Below are 20,022 nucleotides of genomic sequence, written 5' to 3' on the forward strand. Positions count from 1 at the left end.
AACATTTTTTTTTACATGTTGCTTGACTGAATTGCTGAACTCATTGCTAGAGGATGCTTTGGAAATCAGACGTATAGATAGGTTTAAAAATGGATTAGACAAATATATGGAGGATATGTACATCGTTTGCTGATGAATTCAATGGTCCAAAATGCTTTAACAACTGATTGTCAGAAATAAGGACCACTTTATATTACTCTGTTTCTTACATCCTTTCTTTGAACAGTCACAACTGGTCACTGTACAGAATGCTGAAATACATGGACCTTTGGTCTAACCAGTGTGGCAGTTCTAACAGACTTGTGACAGACGCTTTTTCTTTAACTGTGTTCGGTGTCATGCTGAGGCAACATCGGTTGAGCAATATGAGAAGTTCAGTATAAAAATAACATCCTTTTCAAAGTATTCTTTCCATTTGTATCTACCACCCCTCTCTACCGTGGCAGGCATTGCCAGTAGCTAAAAATACACACGCCCATAAATAACATTAGCACCAATCATGTGTAGCAGTGATCTGCTTCTACCATACTTGTCTACATCATTTCTGTTATCAGTTTTACCAATTCATAATTGGCAACTGCTTCCCCCAAGTACTCTGGTGAAAGTATGGCATTGCCACATGCACTGAAAACTAACAAAATCAGACTTTGTTACATTAAAAGTAGAACTACGAATTCTTCAACCAAAGACACCACGCTAAGCGCATTCTGCTATGAGGCCATTCCTAACAAAAAGAGGGATTGATTAAATGGTCTTCTAATCATTACTGTAGGAGAGTTACAAAGGCAGAAAGACAGTTTTAAAATGAGTGGCTCCAAAACAAACAAATTCAAACCAGTCCCTTTATACACTTGTACTGGATTGGCAGGCAAGAGGAGCAAACTTTGCAATGCAGATATATCTGCCAGTGCAAATATGGTATTCACTACATTCTTTTCAATGGCTATCTTTCTTTGTTTTGGGAGTACTAATTTATTTTCTCAACATAACTACCTATAGCATAAATCTATGATAGCTGTGATTATCCCAGAAGCATTGTGCATTTGTGATACAGTAGCGCATATTATAACACTGAAGAGTGGCAGTGTATGTGGGAAATCAATTAATTACATTTCTCCAGTTCCAATGACTGCTGAACGGTGGCTACAGAAAGATTCAAAAGATGAAAATGGTTTTCTGCTCCTAAAAGGACTGCCAGTAAGAAAGGTAGGCAGCCATTAGGTGGTGCCTAGGAATTGGTATAGAAAGGGTAGGACTTCCTAACTTGTGCGTTCATTTTTGCAAAGGAACGAGGACCGTGTGGTGTACACTTATGTGCATGTTTATCTGAAGAAGTTGTCAAGAACAGCCTACCAATTTCTGTAGCGAAAATGCATTCTGCAGAAATAAATCAACATGCAAAATCAGACACAAGATTGAAAAAGTGCATAAAATGAGTCTATTTTTAATGTATGCTAAAATATTCCTTTTGCTATTTAGGCTACTTAAACTGCTACTTTCCATGTAACCCCATGACCTTCCAGGGCTTTTATTTTTCAGTACAGTGTTTTGAAAAAAAAAAAAAAAGAAATTTCCCTCAGGATCCCTAAGTTCTGCTGTGAAAGATCTGAACTGAGATAGCTGGAGGCAAGAAACAGCACAGTTCCCAATTACAATACCGTTCACTGTACTATTATTAGAAAAGTACCATTTAATTGTCATTCCATAAACATCTCCTGTTCAAATGGCTGAAGATTCCTTTTGCTACCAAGTTTTTGTTTAATTTTGTGAAATGCGTGGACTTGAGTTTAAACTATTATAAAACTGCATGATATGTCCTGTGTTTAAAATGCAACTGATTAACAGAACTTGTATCTCACATTAAACTCACATTTCTGATTTTGTTGACTAAATAAGACATACATTCTGTTCATCTCTTTGCTTTAAACTTAAGACAAGCCTGTAAAAGTAAGATGTATGCTAAAGATCAGTCAAAGTGGACTGAAAGCATCTAATGTCTTCTGAACATGGTTTCTGAGCAGTGTCAGGTAGAGGTGAGAGATCACCTGAAAATCCTGAGCCTGAAGGACTCAGTCAAGAAATTATGGACATATATTAAATCACGTAATTCATATGAGTAGCAAGCACCTGTTGGCTCAGTTGCCACCGCTGAGGTGATGGCTAAGAATGAAAGAAAAAAAAAGATAGTTCTTTTTCTCTGAAGGACTTCCTGGGAACTGAAGTATTTGATATAGATGAATGACTTGCTTTGTTTTGTATGCTTTGGAGTTTAATACCATACCATTTCTTCTGTTGTATTATCCTGACATTAAGAATAACTCTTTATCCTCCTTTCTGCACAATAAATGTATACTTAATTTATATCCCTCTGTCTTAAGGTGCATTTATATGCAGGTAAACTACAGACCTGTACCTGAACAGAGAACAGGTATTCCACTTGGTGAAAACATTTATAATGCAGATCCCAGCAAACTAAGAATGAGAAATTATCCTAAGGATTCAAAAGTAAGTATTTTTTAATAATTTTGTGGTTAGTGAACATATCTTAAAATGAATTATTTTACCATCATTTATTTCATACACAGTGTTCTTTGTTTTTCTACAACGTACTTTAATAATATTTCAAAAAGCAGACTGTAACAGACAGGACAGTTCAGTGGTGTGCTTACAGCAGCCTATTTTCTTTCAATTAAGGCCTTTTGGTTACACACTATTGGAGGATACATATTTTTATATCAGGCTCTGTAGGATGTGATGGTGTAAAATTATGAATATTACATTGACAGAGAGGATAGATTGCGACAGAACAGGAATTGAAATATAAAATCAGGTAACTTCAATGTAAATGTTTAAATCATAGTCGTTAATGAGGAAAGCACCTGTGCCAGAGTTTCCACTTCAAATCTATTCTCATCACCACTGGCAGAGGCACTGATAAGATGTCATGAGTTAAAATAGAAAGACAGGAGAGGATATCTGTAAACCTAGCTCTTCCCATCCCAAAACACTGTTGTTAAAACAACTGGCATGGTGTGCCACTTTGATAATTCTGAAATTGTAACACATGTGGGGAAAAAATAGCTTTGTTATCAAAATTTTCAAATTGAGACTTTTAAACAGATCTTTACTTTGTGTGTTAATAAACCTTAAAAGTTAATACAGACTTGACACCATACACCGAAGTAGTAGAAGTTTTGTAGTTTCTCTGTGAAAATGTCACGTGGAATGTGCTCACAGGGGTTTTTGTTAACTCATACATGCCTCTCCATGTTCCTGGCTTTTGCCTACACTACAAAAGGTTTCTAAACTTTAAAGATCTCCTCTTTATAGACACTTCCTAACAACTAAAGCACAGGTTGACTTTCTGCTTGTCGCAGGAAAGGGAAAGGCCCATTAGATGGCTTGTCACCATATTGTGAGTCTAAGGAAACAGAGCTTTTGGCAATGAGATAAGCTGGGGCTGACTAAAGGAAATCTGTTGTGAGCAGCTGGGCCGTTCAGGCAGGGCTGGCTTTAGGCGTAAGTACAGAAAACAGTTGCTTAGGCCAGAAGTTCATGGGGACAGCAGAGGAGCTTCCCCAAGACCATCCTCCCCAAACAGCTCCCTTTCTACCAGTTGGCTCTGGACTCACTGCTTATGTCCTCGGCCCCAGTATGCATCTGCCTTTATTCCTGCTCCCATGCTACTGAAGGGGAAGGCCCATGCAACTAGAGGTATTCTCTCCAGCAATGAAAAGTAGGAAGATGGCACAGAGGTTCGTCTTTCTCCGTGCCTTCCCTTCTCCTCCTTGGTTTGGGCAGGGGAAGCTGGATCCATCCAGGGCTGATCTTTTTGGTTTCCAAAGAGTCTTTTAGGAATTTCAAACACAGTTCATTTTTCTTCCCTAATGGAACAATTTTCTGCTGGAAAACCCTGTCTCATCAAAGCAAAGAATACCATCAACATTTTGACAGAAAATCACTGGAATTTTAAAAGGATGGAATTTTTGGATGTAGTAATATTAGTGGAAACAATAAAGTAGAGATGAAATTTTTTAATCTCAATAATAGCATTTTGTAAGTCTGAAAAACTTTTTTTTAATATCAGATTCTTTGAAAAATCCTAAGTTTTCAATATTTTTCCAGATTAGAAATGCAATAAAAATTTTGGCCTGGTATCTGACTTGTAGCAAATATCATTATTTTGAAATCACCTACACCGTATAGGGATAGTTGCACTGGTTTACTCATAACTTCTTCTGTAAAGTCTTGTATTCAGGATGTAGTCAAGAAACTGAGCTAGAATCGGTTTTCATGGCCTTTCCACAGATTCCTGAATTGTATAAAAAGTGTGCCAACAAGTCATCTTGAGCTGAATGCAACTTACCTTGGCTGAGAAAATGTCTTCACTTTCAGCTTTCTCAGACTGTACAGAGAAGCTAAGAAATAGAGCATAAGTATCAAAATTATTGTCTGTAAGCTAAATTCTGGTACTTGGCCAGACACTCAACCAGTATTAGAGTAAAAACTGCTCAAGGAAAATTGTGCTCAAATTTGACTATAAAGGAGATATTCCAAACCAGCACCAAGGCTTGAAAGGCTTAATGAATACCTGAAATAACCACAGCAGTTTTTCCTTTAAATGTAGCCATGTAACAATATACAACTTAAATTTCAGGTTTTAAGAATGAAGTATCTAGTTACAATGCTTCCAATCCATTTCCAACTTAAGCATTTCAGGTCCATTAGAAATCTGTCATTTCCTTACTTTGTCACAGTTACTGAAGTCAACCAAAGGACAGGCTGGGAAGTCAAAGGTAAGGATAATTTGAAATTTGAAATTATAGGACAATTTTGACCCCAATGAGTCCATGGCAAAATCCACTAATTCCAGTGAAACCAGGAATCATGGTCTTTAAAGGTCATTGCATAATTACAGAAGTCAGAAATCCTTCTGAGTATTACTCTAAGAAAAGAGTAATTCCCTCATACTCTTACTTTTCTCGTATCCATGCTTTCACCATAGTTTGTGGTTACAGTGTATTCTCTATACAGTTATTTTGCAATATTATCAGGAATCTTTTCTCCCCTTGCCACTCCTCATGCCTACAAAGAGGCTAGACTAAACTAAATGACAAGGCTGTGTGCGGGAATCCCCAAAAAGTCACTTCCTGGGAAAACTGAGAACAGTGTTTGCAATGCGAAGAAGAAAGGGCACTATACATGGGATAAACCAGAGGCTGATACATGCTGATTGATAGGGGAAGCTTTCAAGCCAGTATAAGACGGGAAGGAGAAGGATAGTAAAAAACACTGGGAATGTATTTGGCTTGAAGAGGGAACCAAGTTGTGCAGGACCTTGCAAGTGTAGAGATTAGTCCTATAGCAGGGGACATGGTAAAGCAGAGATTTCAAACTAGTGATGGGTATGAGCAGAATGGCAGGTGAGAACATAACCTAAGCACAAATCATTTGGGTGTGCTGAAACGAATCAGGAGAAATGCAGTAAAGATAGGAAGAGGGCAGCTCCAGGAGTGAAGGAGGGAGATGAACATGATTAGATCCATGCTTTCCTAGATGAGAAGGTCAGGGAAGGGATTTAGTGCTGGTCGATGTGATATATAAAAGGTAACAGGAAAGCATAAATCATAATCCCAATGATTTGGGATTATGAGAAGTGAGAAGCACAGAGGAAACCAGGAAGGGATCAAGGCTGCAGCTTTACTGACTGGAATTACTCTTGTTTTCCTTCATCTCTAGTTGCCCTAGAATTCTCTCATGCCTGCAAAGCACTGTAGGATCTTTAGGTGATCAGGGCTCTAGGGTGGCAGTGCCAGGAGACCTCAGCAAATGCCTACTGGCAGCAGGCAATTCTGTTGTCCCCGTACATATGCATTAAATTGAATGGCTATGGTACCACATATTTGAAATACTAGAGAATGTCTTGAAATCAGTGACCCTCAAACACCTATGGAGGCTAATAAAAATCAGAAAACCCCAAAAGTCTAATAGGCAACAAATCGAAGTGAGGAAAAAATCAGGCCCACAATTTTTCCATGCACTGCTGCAAGAATGTGAAGAACGCATCTGACACCTCCTGCTGCCAAATGAGTGGGGGGTTAGATTGTTTATCCAGCTTACCCTCCAGTACTGGACTCCCTAGATCATGACCCCACACAGCTTTCATAGCATCCTGAGCCAGCTGCTGACACAAAGATACAAGTCCATGGCTACTGAAATGTCTCAGTCAGTATGAACAGCACCTACAGCTGCCTGCAAGGACTTTGGGCTTGTTTTGTAATGGGTCTCAAGACTGTCCAGCACTAATGATGCTTGACCAGGTTGAGCTGGAGCTTATGAATGATGACTCAGGTATGGACCCTGCATTGACATGCTGGGTTTTTATTCTGTTTCTCATGAAGCTTCACTTTATGTATTGAGACAATCTCTCACAGTCAGCAGATTGCTCTACTGATCCTTGAGCATTGTGGTAGAGACAGGATACCAAACAATTGCAAATGCCTCTGTCAGTGGTGAATGTAATCTGTCACCTAATGGGAGACAGTACTCAGTGCCCCACAGGAATCACAGTTAGGGGAAAAGTTAGGAAAAAAAAAAATTAATTAACTAATTCTCTTTCCCCATCTGTCTGTGAAACCAAAAACTACAGTAGGTGCATTTAATACATCTGGGGAAAATAAAAAATTGAAAATATTTTTGCAGGTTTTTTTTTTAAATTTTACAGGTATCAATGAAGCACCAGGAATGTTAAAAATAAAAGACTATTCAGGAAAAATACTCCAGACTACTTTATATAATACAGAGTCTATGTTCTTAAACATACCTGTAAGTTTTATAATTTCAAATTAAAATCAATATTATGACTAGAAATGTGTATAATCCACAGTTTCAGAACTGAACACCATTCACCTTTGAGGCAGTTTCGATATGAATTGAAATATCTTTTCAACAACACACTTATAATTTGGGCCCATATCTAGATGGGATAAATTGGGGTTTCTATTTTATGCATCATGTACTATTTTAAGGCGGTAGTCCCAGAGACAACGAAGGAAACTTTTGACAAGTCTTTTGTGTATGAACCTTTGGAATAAGTTGCTTTAGATATCTTGTTAAAAATCCTGCCTTTTTTAAGTAACCAGTTTATTCTATACACTGTCACCTAGACTCTTTGCCTTAGAAATACGACTTACTAACCTGTGTGATTACATTGCATACAGATTTTAGAAGAGTAAGTATGCCTTATTTGGATGAAATAAATGCTACTAGTTGATTTTGAACCCCCTAAACACCTCTGTGGAAGCTGTCTTCTCCTACTGCACTGCCTTATGGGAATTATAGCCTGGGCCCATATCATCTGTTTAGAGCTGGGCTGTGATGATGAGACTACATCTCCTGCAGTGGAATGTGGTCCTGCTGCCCAAACTAGGAAACTGCACTTTTATTTTGAACTGACTCATGAGGAAACCTTTCTTATCGATCAAGAAGAAACAAAATATGTGAAGAAAACAGTGATCCAGCTTTCAGTCTGCTTGATAGCAGAACTTTCCTGAGCACCAGAAAGCAAAAAATACCCACCACTAGACAAAATTGTTGGTCAGCTGAAGGTCCTTATTTCTATCTTGCTTGATTGCTTTTAAGAGCAGCATAGGTATGTTTCTTCCTAGCCCTACTTTTGCTTGATGTTATATTCAAAATTCAGCAATTCTTATAGAACTGATTGAAAATGGTGTCAAATGTTTCTGCTCAGCAAAGCCTGCATTTTGTTTAGGGTTTTTTTTTTTTTCTGCAAAACAAAGGATGATGATGATGATTTCTTTTAAAAGGGATCTGGGCTTTTCCATTTCAAAGTATCAACTATTCCTGGACTTTCCCATTGCCATCTGTCTGATGAATTTCAGGAACCATAAATAGACTGTAATTTATGTCATTTATAGGGCCTTAGGGCCCTGCAGTACGTGTAACTGCATTCACACTACACTTCAACGCACTGGGGCGTGAAAGCTGCCATACCCGCTTTGCACCTCGCGCTACAGACCTTTCTAGCACACACACCATTCCCAACCTTCTTCCTCCTGCACATCTGCTGATAATCCCCACATGCCACTAATGCCTTTGCCCATTAGTCACAGAAAGTTTCTGACTTAAGAGCTCTGCTTTGAGGCTATCCATACGCTCTGCAAGACAGCCTGGTAGGAGGTTAGTATGTTGGACTAGTGCATTGGACTTCAGCACCCATGTCACCTTGCAGCAGAGCGTTCCATCACTTTCTTCAACGAGGTATGAAGAAAGACTCTTTTTCTTGTTCTAACTGTGCCTCCCACTAGCTGGACTTCTTGATCCTCAGTTCTTGTGTCAGAGAAAACATTAAACAACTGACCGTTGCTGACCTCATTCATGTCTTTCAAGACGTTACAGACGCCTGCCGCATCCTGTCTCTGGCATGAGCCAGAAAGGAGACAACATGTATGGAAAATCAGGGGACTAGGCTGGGAATGTAGAATCAGGAGAATTTCAATGTGACTACTGCGGCATACCCATTCCAAAACAATTCACATTGTTATTTCTAGGTGACAATAAGATCAAAAACTCCAGTTTTGCATTTGCTCTACTAAGCTTCACTTCTGGCTAGAGAAGCGATGCGCTGTGAGGACAGTGCGCATTTCCCTCCCTAAATGCCTAGCCTCTGGTACTGCAGAGCTCATCCACAGATTACAGAGCCTGGGTGTCAGGTTCTCACCTCTGCTTCGTTAGCTTCATATGCAAAATGGAAGATACTACAGCCGACTTAGATAATTAGTAAAGTAATCTCTCTAGTAGTTGGATGTGCTCCCAATCTGTCTGCTGTTCATGTTACCTAGTTGCAAATCGTACCACAATCATTCCTGCTCTGTGCAAGTCTCGAATTATTTGCATTTTTAAGGCCATCATTGTCACGAACACTGAAGTGACTCATAACTTTTAAAACTGAAAAAAATAAGCCTATATTTGAGTTGTTGTCAGTACAATGGCTGATTTTAAAACACTTCCTTCAAAAAGCTCATCTTCCTTCTTTTTTTCCAGAACATTTTTTCAGGCTTCTAACATTTTTTTACATTTATTACATTTTATTACATACAGAAATACTGTTAGCTTCACCAGCTTTTGTCCAGGAACCTGATCCCAAATTTACACAGGTGCAGTCCAGTCATCCCGGATGACTGCTCTAATTAAAGTATCAGCCTACTGAGACTCTGTGTGTGTATGGATGAGTGTCTGTCTGCGTCCATGTGCTGCTGACTTGCTCTGGCTCTGACAATGTCCCTTCTCCTCCCCTTTTGGTCTTTCTCCCTTTTCGCTCCAAATCCACCTATGTAGTCCTTATTTACACAAACTGGAAACAGCTTTAACAGTTCCCACACTCACCCCAGGATGCGCCTAAGGTAATGAGTAATTTATTTTAATGAGAGTATTGCATTGGTTAGTAACTTTTTAGGTGATTAGCTAGATACACAATAGGAACATGGGCTAGTGTTTTCTCTTCTGGATTTTTGGTGGACTTTCAAAGCTTCTTGGAAACAAGGTTATGATGTGGATCTCACACTTCCCACCTCTCTATCCATCATTTTCTCAAAAGGTCAGCAACCATATGGGTCTAAGAGAAGCCTCTTGCAGTTTGAGTTACAGATAAAGTACTGAAAATCTTGTAAAAAAAAAAAAAGGATACATGGGAGCAAAAGTTAGCAATAGGAAGTCTGACATAGAAAAAGGAGAAAAAATCCTCAATAACATCTTACTAAAAAGGTTTACAAATATCGTCCATCAGGCACAATAATAAGTGTAAAAATAGAAATACGCATTGCATAGGGACAGCTACCATAATTCAGATGTCTCAGAGTTCCCCACTCAGAAAAGGGGGAATGTCCACTATCAGATGAATAAATGACCCAGACATATTCTCTGCATCCAATAGTTTCAGCAGTGCTTTGAAATTCTTCAGTCTTTGATGACGAGGTCTACGTATTTAGATAAAATGTAGCACTTCCAGAGAGGCATGCAGGAATTCAAAACAAATACAGCCTTTGCATGACTATGCAGTTGCACAGAACTCTTAAAAGGATGCTCTGCTTGGAAGACTAAGGTCTGTTCAGCACTGTGACATTAAGGTGATGATATGGGTTGAGAGAAAAAAGATGACATTTCTGTTGAGAGGACTTATATGCACATTTTGTAGGAGGAAGACTCACAGAATTTTAACTGCTGATCTACACAGGGTCAGGTTTGTGGTCCAGGTACAAGAACAGGGCTACCCCTAGAAGGGGATCTGCAGCACGATGTGAAAACTGAGCAGTGGCATCTGCGACCTCGTATTTGGCTGCATCTGAATGGTCCCATTTAGGAGGTGTAAGTGAGAGCACAACCAGGCCATCCCTAGCTGACCATGGTACCCCCCACCCTGGCTGCCTGAGCTGCTCATCCATAAGCTCTTGAATCAACACTGTTTACAGCTCAGAATTTTAAGTTGAAGTGTCATTGTTTGCCTTAAAAATGCAGCGATGACTGGTAGGTGCTTATGAGCTCACAGACATTTGTAAACCTGGAATAAGAAGCAGCTGCTAGTAACCTTCCCAGCTGTTCCAGGCTAAGGCATTCCTTCTCCTCCATCAGAGCCTTCAGTGGGTGAACCTCTCTGTTTCTGATCGCTTTCTCCTCCGTTGTATGTATAACTCTTCCAGCCTCTCTCAGTCATACACAGTTTTTATTCACAAGAGATTTTACATCGACTTTCTAATCATTACTACAAATCCTAAACAGCATCAGTCCTACTCCTGATTTCGGCACAATCATCTACATTCACCTCCACTGATCAATAATTCCTTTTGAGCTACGTTGGCCATGCCATATCTGACCCATGCAGAGCGAGCTTTCTTCATACAATACAATGTTGACTTTCCAGAAAAATACCGGACAATTATCCAAGTGTTTATATCTGCACCATTACCCTTAGGAGCGACTCTGTAATTTAACAAGAAATTAAACAATTTTTTCCATAAAGCCACATCATCTGCTACTGCTGTATTCCCATCTTGTAATTTCTTATTGCATCCTGTATCAGCATTTATTGTCTGTGATTGATGTCAGATAAATCAGTCTATTATTATCTGTGTTCTCACTTGTCCGATTTGAGTAGTCATAGCCTGTCTTCATGCCTTGCAGAATTTCTGTGATAATTTAAGCTTTATTAAAAATTAATATGATTTCATGCTTTCTGAGATGACACATGCAAACTCCTTTAGGACTCTCAAATTCAAGTTCTTTAGGACCTGAGTACTTTAAAATGTTTCATGCTAAGAAAAGTTGTTCAATATACTTCTCAATAATGACCAGGAAGGATAGTCATCATCATATCATATAAATACATCACACATTCTTTCAAGTATAGAACAAATTTATTTATTAAACAGTTTTACTTTTTCGTATCAATATCACCATTTTTTTTAAATCTAGATATCATAGGCCTATAAGAGTGCTAAGATTTAGAAAACTTGAGCTGTTCCTAACACTACCAACCATGCATATTCCTTCATATTCTCATCCATTTTTCTATGTTTTATAACTTGTAATGATTGCTAGGTTTGCCTTTTTTCTACTTCTTGTATGTATTTATTTCAAACTGCTGTGTTCACTTCCCCACTAAACTAGAAATGTATTTTTCTGAATCTCCCCTCTTTCTTGATCACAATATCCTGACTTCTTTACAGACGTCGTCTTCTTTATAGACTCCCTGTACTTTGATACAGTTTTTCTATGTAATTTTTCTTTTCACTCCATCATTCATTTCCCACAGCTTTTTTGGGAACAAGTCAAAATACATCTCTTGGGAACAAGACATAGTCAGTGTCCATGCGTGTGTATATAGTATCGATTGTAACCTTGTTTGCACATACTAAATGTAGCTATATCTAAATACTCAGGCAAGCAATGACTTTCTTTCTAGCAATTATCTTTACCATAATAAGGTCTGAAGTTGTTAGTTTCCCTAACATGATTTTTTTTGGTCAGAAAATCATTAGCTAGGATTTTTAGGAACTCTAATAATGCTTTAGTGCATAGCTCCAAGTGTCATGTCTGATCTGAAGTTCCTCGTAATAACAATCTAATTTTCTTTCCCAAAATTATGAGCAGATATTGAAAGAAAAAGTTATCTTGTTCTTTAGTCTTGACGGCTGTGCAAGAGGTCCTCACTGGTAAATCCATTTTAGGCTTATTCCTATTACATTGATCTATATGCAGTTACTTTCCTATGAATATGAGAAGTTTAAAACTGTATTCAATACTCCATTTCCTCATTTATTACTCAATTCCTGGTGGGCCAAAACCTCTGCCAGGGCAAGGCCCTTGATTATTTACAGGAACTAAGGGAGCCTAACCTTTTAATTCAGTTAAGAATGGCCTCTCACAATCCCTGAAGATATTTCCCTCTGGACACAGTCCTTCAAACCTCTGGAAATGGAGAGAAGGAATTGAGATGTGACCAGACACACTTTTGCCTTCTAACTCATGACTCTTAAGAAAAATAAACTGAGTAGTTTTTTTCTTTCACATCTGCTTTCCAGCATGGAAAGTTGCCCTCAATGCCCAGCTTTTCTTCTGGAATCACTGGGGTGGAAACATTTTAAAAAAATAAAAGCCCTTGGCAAATACAATGAGAATCGGGATAAAACCTGACAAGCGGGCACTATTGTTGTGCTGAGCATTGTTCAGACTGATACCAAAATAACACAAGGCCAATGAAAAGAAGCTGAACCCAAAATTTTCATACAGCAAACTATGCAAACTGAAATCTCATTGAACTTCTTGTTTTCCATTCACAAAAAAAACCCTGAAAGACTCAAAACCGCAGTGAACAGTGGTCTATGCTTAATCTGATGGCCACAAGAGGGTACAATTTGTAAATTGTAAATGAGTGTAACGGTCCCACGGAGGTTTCCCTAAGTGACATCAATCTTTTTTGAAGTCACAAAAATCCATCTCCAGAACTGCTTAAAAGAAATTCTGGCGCAGCACCTCCCCAGACACGTCCCCTCGGGGGCTGCGCAGGTCGCCAAACGAAGGCGACGAGCGTCTTTCTGTGCACGTGCTGCGTGACAGTTTCCCTTCATCAGGGCCCATAATCTGAAGTTCTCAGACAGCTGAATCTTTCCCAACCTTTTGCTGCATTAGTCAGGAACACCGTACTAAGAATAACAGAGCACAACATGCCTTCAGCTACACTATGGATGCCCGAACGATACTCTTGAGGACATTTGTATTCTTAACCAGGCCTGAAAGCAAAGGCCAGATGGCTTCATCTGAGCACATCAGGGAACTGGGGATCAATTGCGGAGCTGGACACTGTCTTTCTCATGGGGCAAGCAAAAGAGAAGACAGAGAAAGGAAAGCAGTGCTTGACCAGAGGCTTCCTCCTGATGTGTAATTAATTCTGGGGTGAAAGCTCGGAATCTGTGCTTTTGGCTCAAACCAGCCCAGTATAACTCCCTTGGACAAACAAGTATCAATACTTGTTCAAAAGTATAAAATAAAAATAAATTGATCTAACTGAGTATATAAATTGCAGTGAGCTCCCATGTACACAGCATATTTAGGATATACTCTGAAATGGACCCTCCCATGCAGTGGTGTGTCTGTGGGGTCCCAAATGCACCAGTGTTTTTGCATATTTTATCGAAATCCGTCAGACATATGTTCAGATGTTGGCAGCAGCGGCAAAAGCAGAGACTCGACAGCTTCTGTTTGTTACTGCAATTGTTAGATCCTATCTCTGTCTGTGGCGATCCAACAGCCGCTCACCAGAAGCTGTTTGGGATCTCTCAGCAATGTGCGACGGGAAAAAAAGAAGGGAAGAAAGACCAAACCCTTGGGCGAGAGGGCCGGTCCGGCTGCGCTCACAAAGCCAAGTCACCCCGAAACACGGCCCCAGGTGCGGCCCAGGGAGGTGAGGGGCGGGAGCAGCTCCCCGAGGCCTCCTCGGGGGTGGGACCCCGCCGCGCACACGTGCGGCTGCCGGCGGACCCCGCCTCGCCGCCGCGGCCGCGCTACCTGCCACTTCCTGACCCCGGCAGCACCTGGCGGGGTCCGAGCCGCCGCCGGGCGCGGCAGCCAGCGGGGGCAGCCAGCGCCGCCCCCCGCGCCGCCGACCCAGGCCGCGCTGCCCCTCCGCTCCCTGGGCCCACGGTAACGGCCCGGCCAGGGCCGCCCGCGTGTCCCGCCCGCGCAGATCCGACAGGGATCCCGACAGGGCGCTGCGTGAGGGCGGTGCCGGGCGCAGTACAGGGCACGCTGCTGTGCGGCAGGGCTGCCGGTGCTGCGTGGGGTGGCCAGGAGCGCGCGGGCCCCAGCCGCTCACGCCCGCCCGTCGGCGCGGAGCGCGCCCCCAGCCCGCTGCCGGCTCGGGGCCGCTGGCCCTTTAAATGCTGGCGGGCGGCCCGTGCCGCTGCTGGCTGGGAGACCCCGCGCCTCCAGTGAGAGGTGAAACCAAGATGGCGGCCGCGCAGTGACTGAGGCGGAGACGGAGCCGGTGGGAGCAGGGCTGCACGGGCCGCGCTGCACGGCGGCGTCGCCGCTTGCCTCCTCTTGCTCCCTCCGCGGGGCAGAGCGCCTCTCTGCCGGTTGGGCTGCTGAGTGCCTGGACCGCAGCCACGTCGCAGGGCGCGCTGAGGAGTCGGGACTGAGCCGGCGCAGCACCGGGAGGAGGAGGAGGAGGAGGAGGAAGAAGAAGAATATGGCGGCGGAGTCGGGCTGGGAGTGAAGCCGCCGCCTGCGACAGGAGCCCATGGGGGATACGGGGCGCTGAGCTTGCCCGCCCGCTTCATCCCGCCCCGGGACAGACGGTGCCCGCAGGCCCCGGCCAGCCCCGGCGGGAAGGAGGGCGACTTCTTGAAGCCCCGCGCTGACGGACGGCGCGCGAGGGGCTTCGGGCCTGGGCAGCTGCTGCACAATAGAGCCGAGCTCCAGGCCGGGGCGAGCGGCCCCTCTCCCGCCTGTCTCCCCCCGCCAGCTTCACCCCGACCTCGCCAGCCTCCCGCCTGCTTCCCTCGCTGGGGCCCCGGCCTCCAGGGTCGCCTGTTCCTGTCACCCAGGGCCGGCTGCCCGTTGCCGCCCGTGCCATCTGCTGTCCACCGCTGCTTCTACTCCCGTGGATCCACTTCTCCTTCAGGATCCCTTCTTCACCGCCTCTCCTGCCTGCCCTTCATCCTGCAAAGAGCCGCTCTCCTCTCTGCGGCTCTCCCCTGTGTAGGCTTACTGGCCTTTTGTGCAGCGCCTGACTGTGCCTGGGGGAGCTCTCCTTTCACATCTTCACCTCTTTTCTTGTTCCCCCTCTTCCCTTGTGCCCTCCAATCCCCGATAATGAGGATGTCTTTGGAGAACTGAAGAGGAGTAAGAAGAGCTTGCTTGGCGTGGCCGTGTGGGGCTGCTACCTTCTTTTCCGTTCCCCTCCTTTGAGGGGGGCCTAGCCCCCGACCAGCCTCCTGCTCCTCCAGCAGTTGCAAGCCAGAGTGGTGGCTGTGGTGTGGCAGGCGGCAGGATGACTGACACCCGGCGGAGGGTGAAGGTTTACACGCTAAATGAGGACCGCCAGTGGGATGATCGAGGAACAGGGCATGTGTCCTCTTGCTACGTGGAGAGGCTGAAGGGCATGTCCCTGCTAGTCAGGGCAGAGAGTGATGGTAAGTGTGTATGTCTGAAGGTACAATCTTTCCTCATCCTACCCAGAAAAGGAACTGGGCTTAGCTTTGTGTCTGTTGCCTTAATGTTTTGCTGTGTGATTCAGATGTGATTGCTAAAAGCAAGTAGGCACTAACCATAGTTCATTCGTGTTAGGCCAAGTGGAAGAAATGGAATATTGCTGTCAAGTGCAAATATAGCAGGCACTTGGTTCATAGTGAATACACAGTGTTGCGTACAAAATATGTTCAGGTCTTGTTGTAAATCTTGTATGGGTTTGGATATCTAGTGATCTATCACTAGATGCCCAATGTACTCCAGTTTCAAAATGGGTCATTGTGGAGTATCCTTCCTTAAATGTTTCTGGGAACGATCACCTCGTGAAAGTTGTTAAAAACTTAGATCATGTTTTTTAGTATAAATTTTTAAAAGGTCATTGGAAGGCTAACAGCCTTTTTTTTTTTCTTCTTTTTTTTTCCCACACCTCTTTTCTTTGGTAGCAAGAATTATGTGAGACATTCTAAAAGCTATCAACAGTTATCAAAGTACAGTTGTTATAGTAGTAAAGAGAATACAATGGACAGAACAGCATTTTCAGGGATGCTTGCTTTTATGGCATAGTACTTCTCAATCCTTCAGCGGTTCTAGATCTTCCTGTAAATAAATTTAAAATGACTCATTATCAACTTCCTTCACATTTTCTGACAACATATGGCAATAGTGTAGGTTGAGTAGTACTGTCTACCCCTGTAGCTACATGTTTGGCTAGTCTTGATTATTGGTTAAGTGAGTTCACGACTGCTATGATCAGGGTAGATTTTAAAATGTATACTGTGCAGTATCTAGCATGTACCATTTTGCTAGTGAAGTCTGCCCATGCATGACTTACTACTTCATTAGAATGTATAGTCACTGTATCTAGTAACTTGTAGATCTAGTTGTAGTTTGCGAGTGTCAACAGACCTTGTAACTTTCTTTATTTGGCTATTTCGTTGTAGGTACTAGGATGAAAAGCAACTTGAAAATCATTAGTTCGTACTGTTTGAGAAAGTTCTGACAAACTGTACAATCTCTATAGCAAAGATCATAAACTGAGATGGAGGAAACAAACTTTCATCTAAGCAGGATTTTGATAATTGAGCTTCTGATAAGCATGAATCTCAGGGTTTTGTAGTTTCTTGATTATACTTTAAAAAGTTAAATTGGTACTTGATTTTATTTATTTTACACTGAAGGAGATGCATTTATAGTTTGGCCAACTTCATAGTGTAAGAGAAAACATTCAAAATGTAAATATACTTAGTTTAATTTCAGTATGAGGGAAGGAGGTAAAAAGAAGGTTATCACTAAATTTTTAGGCTAATCTTTACACTATATTTTGTTGTAGATACAGTCCTTTCTGTCTACATGGCTGCTGTGCTCAGGTTTAAAAACTGTCATGTCTTCTATACGCTAAACAACTTCCTGATATTTTTTTTATTCTTTTTAGAAAAGAAAGCAAACGAACTGCAGTTCATAACCTGCTTGTGAAGAAATAGCCCATTCAAACTAAAATCCCTTTATTGACTTTCAGTGGGATATGTATGCTTAAGACTGATTAGAACCTGAATTGGACTGTTGTTGCCAGCTTATTTGTTGTAAATGAACATCTGTAAGAAGGAAAATACAAACTGGTATAAACGATCCCAAAACAAAGAGGAAGTCATTACCCTGTGTTGCATAGCTCTAATCAAAGCAGAACTGCCTCAAGCTTACTTATTGCACCTAATACACAGAAGCATATTTAATAGGATACACACATTAGACCTCTCAAAAAGCATACGGATACTTCAAGAGTATTGAATAATATACAGAGCTTAAGTCCTTAATTTAGTAGGTAGTATCAGTCCTGGGTAAATGTGCACCTATTAATAGGCTAGCTTTTCTAACTTGCTTGTGTAAACAACTCAAAAAATTTGATTTATATTTTGTTTACTCCCAGTGTCAATTGTTTGTGGGTTAATTTTGAAGGCAAATGCAGTCATTTTTACATGTGAGAAAATGGTTTGGAAAAAGGTAATGCCAGACTTGTGTTTTAGGTACTGTGCAATTTGTGTGTTCCCTCACGTGCTTTTTTACCTACATGAAGTAGTTGACTGTGATTTATTTTTTTATATATATTTTTTTTTTTCCTAGTTACCTAAAACATACAAGTACTAGGAACCTGACTTACCATTTGCCTCCACCTTTCCATTGCGTTCTTGTATTGTCTTTCTTTGTCAGCGCCTCCTCTTTCCACAATGAAACTTCTTCCTTCCTCCGTTTCTAAACCAGCTCTTCCTAGCATTTGAGCTGAGATTCATTCTGTGCATGCTGGCATGTTCTTACTGTCTTACTCCAGGAAGCTGACTGAAAACCTCGGGATCTGCCTGAAGTTGAGGGCTCCCGTTTCCTGAGTGGGGGAGGCCGGGGGGGATGTTAGCAGTAGTTCCTGCTGTGTATAGGAAATTCCCACTCCTGTTAAAGGGCCAGTTCGTCTGTGCACAGAGCAACAGCAGAATTGCCTGAGGTTCGTTTGGCTAGCACATAGTTCAGTCTTTTGATTGTGCAGCTCAGACTTGGTGTAGCTCCATAGCTTCTTCACAAGTGGTTGAGATTTTACAGCAGGGTCAGGGTGTTCAGATAAGGGAACTACAATCAGTATGCCAAGTCCAAGGTAAGCTGTCATCCAGAACTGGAGCAATAAGAACTGAATAAGAGTGCAGTTTTTTTGTCTATAGGAGTGGGTTTTTTTCTTGGGTTGGTGTTTTTTTAACACTGTCTTAAAAGAATTTAGAGCAGATGAGTGATTTGTGTTGCTATCTGAGTCTAATGCTCCCAGGCACTAAACTTTAAGAGTCATTGCAGGCAATTTGGAGTAATCTATTATAGTACAGTAATATCATAAACTGCTTTGAGATCACATATATTATGCTTTGAAACAGGGAATTGTATTTCTTTTTTACACTTAAACAACTGTTAACTTTTTTACTTAAAACCCTGAAAAGTTTATCTGTCTCGTTCCTAGTTGCAGTGTGTCCTACTTGAATTGCACTAGAGCAATAACAAACTCTTTTCTTACAAATGATCACCTTCCATGTGAGTTTCCATGTATAATCAGAAGCCTTTGATTTCTTACCTGTTTCTCACATGATATTTTAGGCTGCTGTGGCCTGCCTCATTCTTAAGATGCCTGTGTGCTTCTAGATTTTCACTGCATGGTTTCAATTGCTTTTTTTGTTCTGAGCCTGAATGACTGAAGTGACCTCTAAAATGAACTTTTCTGTTCCACTAACTTGGGTTAATTTGAAGGCTTAAACTTTTAATTAAAAGCTTACTAGTTCTGTAACTAAACTTTCTGACAAGCCAAAGTGAACTCCCGCATTGGAAGCCATGTTTGCCAGCTTTCTTTTAGGAACTATCTAATCACTTTTATTCAGAAGCTGTAGTTTGCCACTTCTGAATTCTATATGTTAATGACACTTGCCACAGGGTGGGCATCCATATCCTCACTGTTTCTTTAGACCAGGTATCAGTAATCCTGTAATACTGGCAGAATGCTTAGCCAAAACTTGGCTTAAGTTTGCTTTACCTTGCTCAAACTCAAGGGATGAATTTTATTTATTTATTTTTAGGAATGCAACACAGAAGAATTTGTGGTTATGTACTTACCTTAGGTTAAAATGAAAAAAATGTGGGGGGATTTTTTTGTTTTTGTTTCTTTTCCCCTTGTTCTCCCCTTTCAACGTTTGGGTTTGACCCTTCAGAAATGTGGTAGACTGAGGAATAGTCTCTTGTGAATGCAGACCGTGTTCTTGGACCTCGGTTTGAGCTGTTTTGTAAGTTTCTGTGGATTGGTTTCTGTGATTTAGTAGCAGCAGAACTGATTGCAGAACTTAAACCTCTGTTTGCATCTTGCAAAAAAACAGCTGTTGAATTGAAATTTTCATTTAAACATAAGCATGTTTATACTTGTGAGGAGTAATGAATGACACTGTACCTTTCCTCCTTTTGAGGAAGGATCCTCATAACAGTTTGATGGGAGAGGAGCAGTATTCTGTATCAGCAGGTCTCCCCCATATGCATATATGTAAACAAGTTTACAGATTTGTTGTTTAAGAATACTGGATTGGGATGCTGATGTTCTCCAAATACCTTTGAAAATAGCATTGTATACCTATATGTAAACTCCTTTGAGCAAGTCTTTCCCTACAAACACATTCCTTTCACAGCATAGAATGGTGTTACTATACTAACAAAAAACCCCAGCTGTGCTATATTGCATTACAGTGGCAAATA

At 41.5% G+C, this 20,022-nt stretch overlaps 1 protein-coding gene across 1 annotated transcript in view; it reads left to right on the plus strand.

The window, feature by feature from the left end:
* Positions 1-15,096: 15,096 nt before the first annotated feature.
* PPP4R3A (protein phosphatase 4 regulatory subunit 3A) overlaps positions 15,097-20,022 on the plus strand; it is a 45,272-nt gene continuing 40,346 nt past the window's right edge. The window contains exon 1 of the mRNA XM_009815233.2: positions 15,097-15,707. Within this exon, the coding sequence (XP_009813535.1) occupies positions 15,566-15,707 (142 nt within the window). The 5' untranslated portion in view covers positions 15,097-15,565. The remainder of the gene's footprint in view (positions 15,708-20,022) is intronic.

The sequence above is a fragment of the Gavia stellata genome, chromosome 7 (genome assembly GCF_030936135.1).
Source record: "Gavia stellata isolate bGavSte3 chromosome 7, bGavSte3.hap2, whole genome shotgun sequence".
In the NCBI taxonomy this organism is placed as follows: Eukaryota; Metazoa; Chordata; class Aves; order Gaviiformes; family Gaviidae; genus Gavia; species Gavia stellata.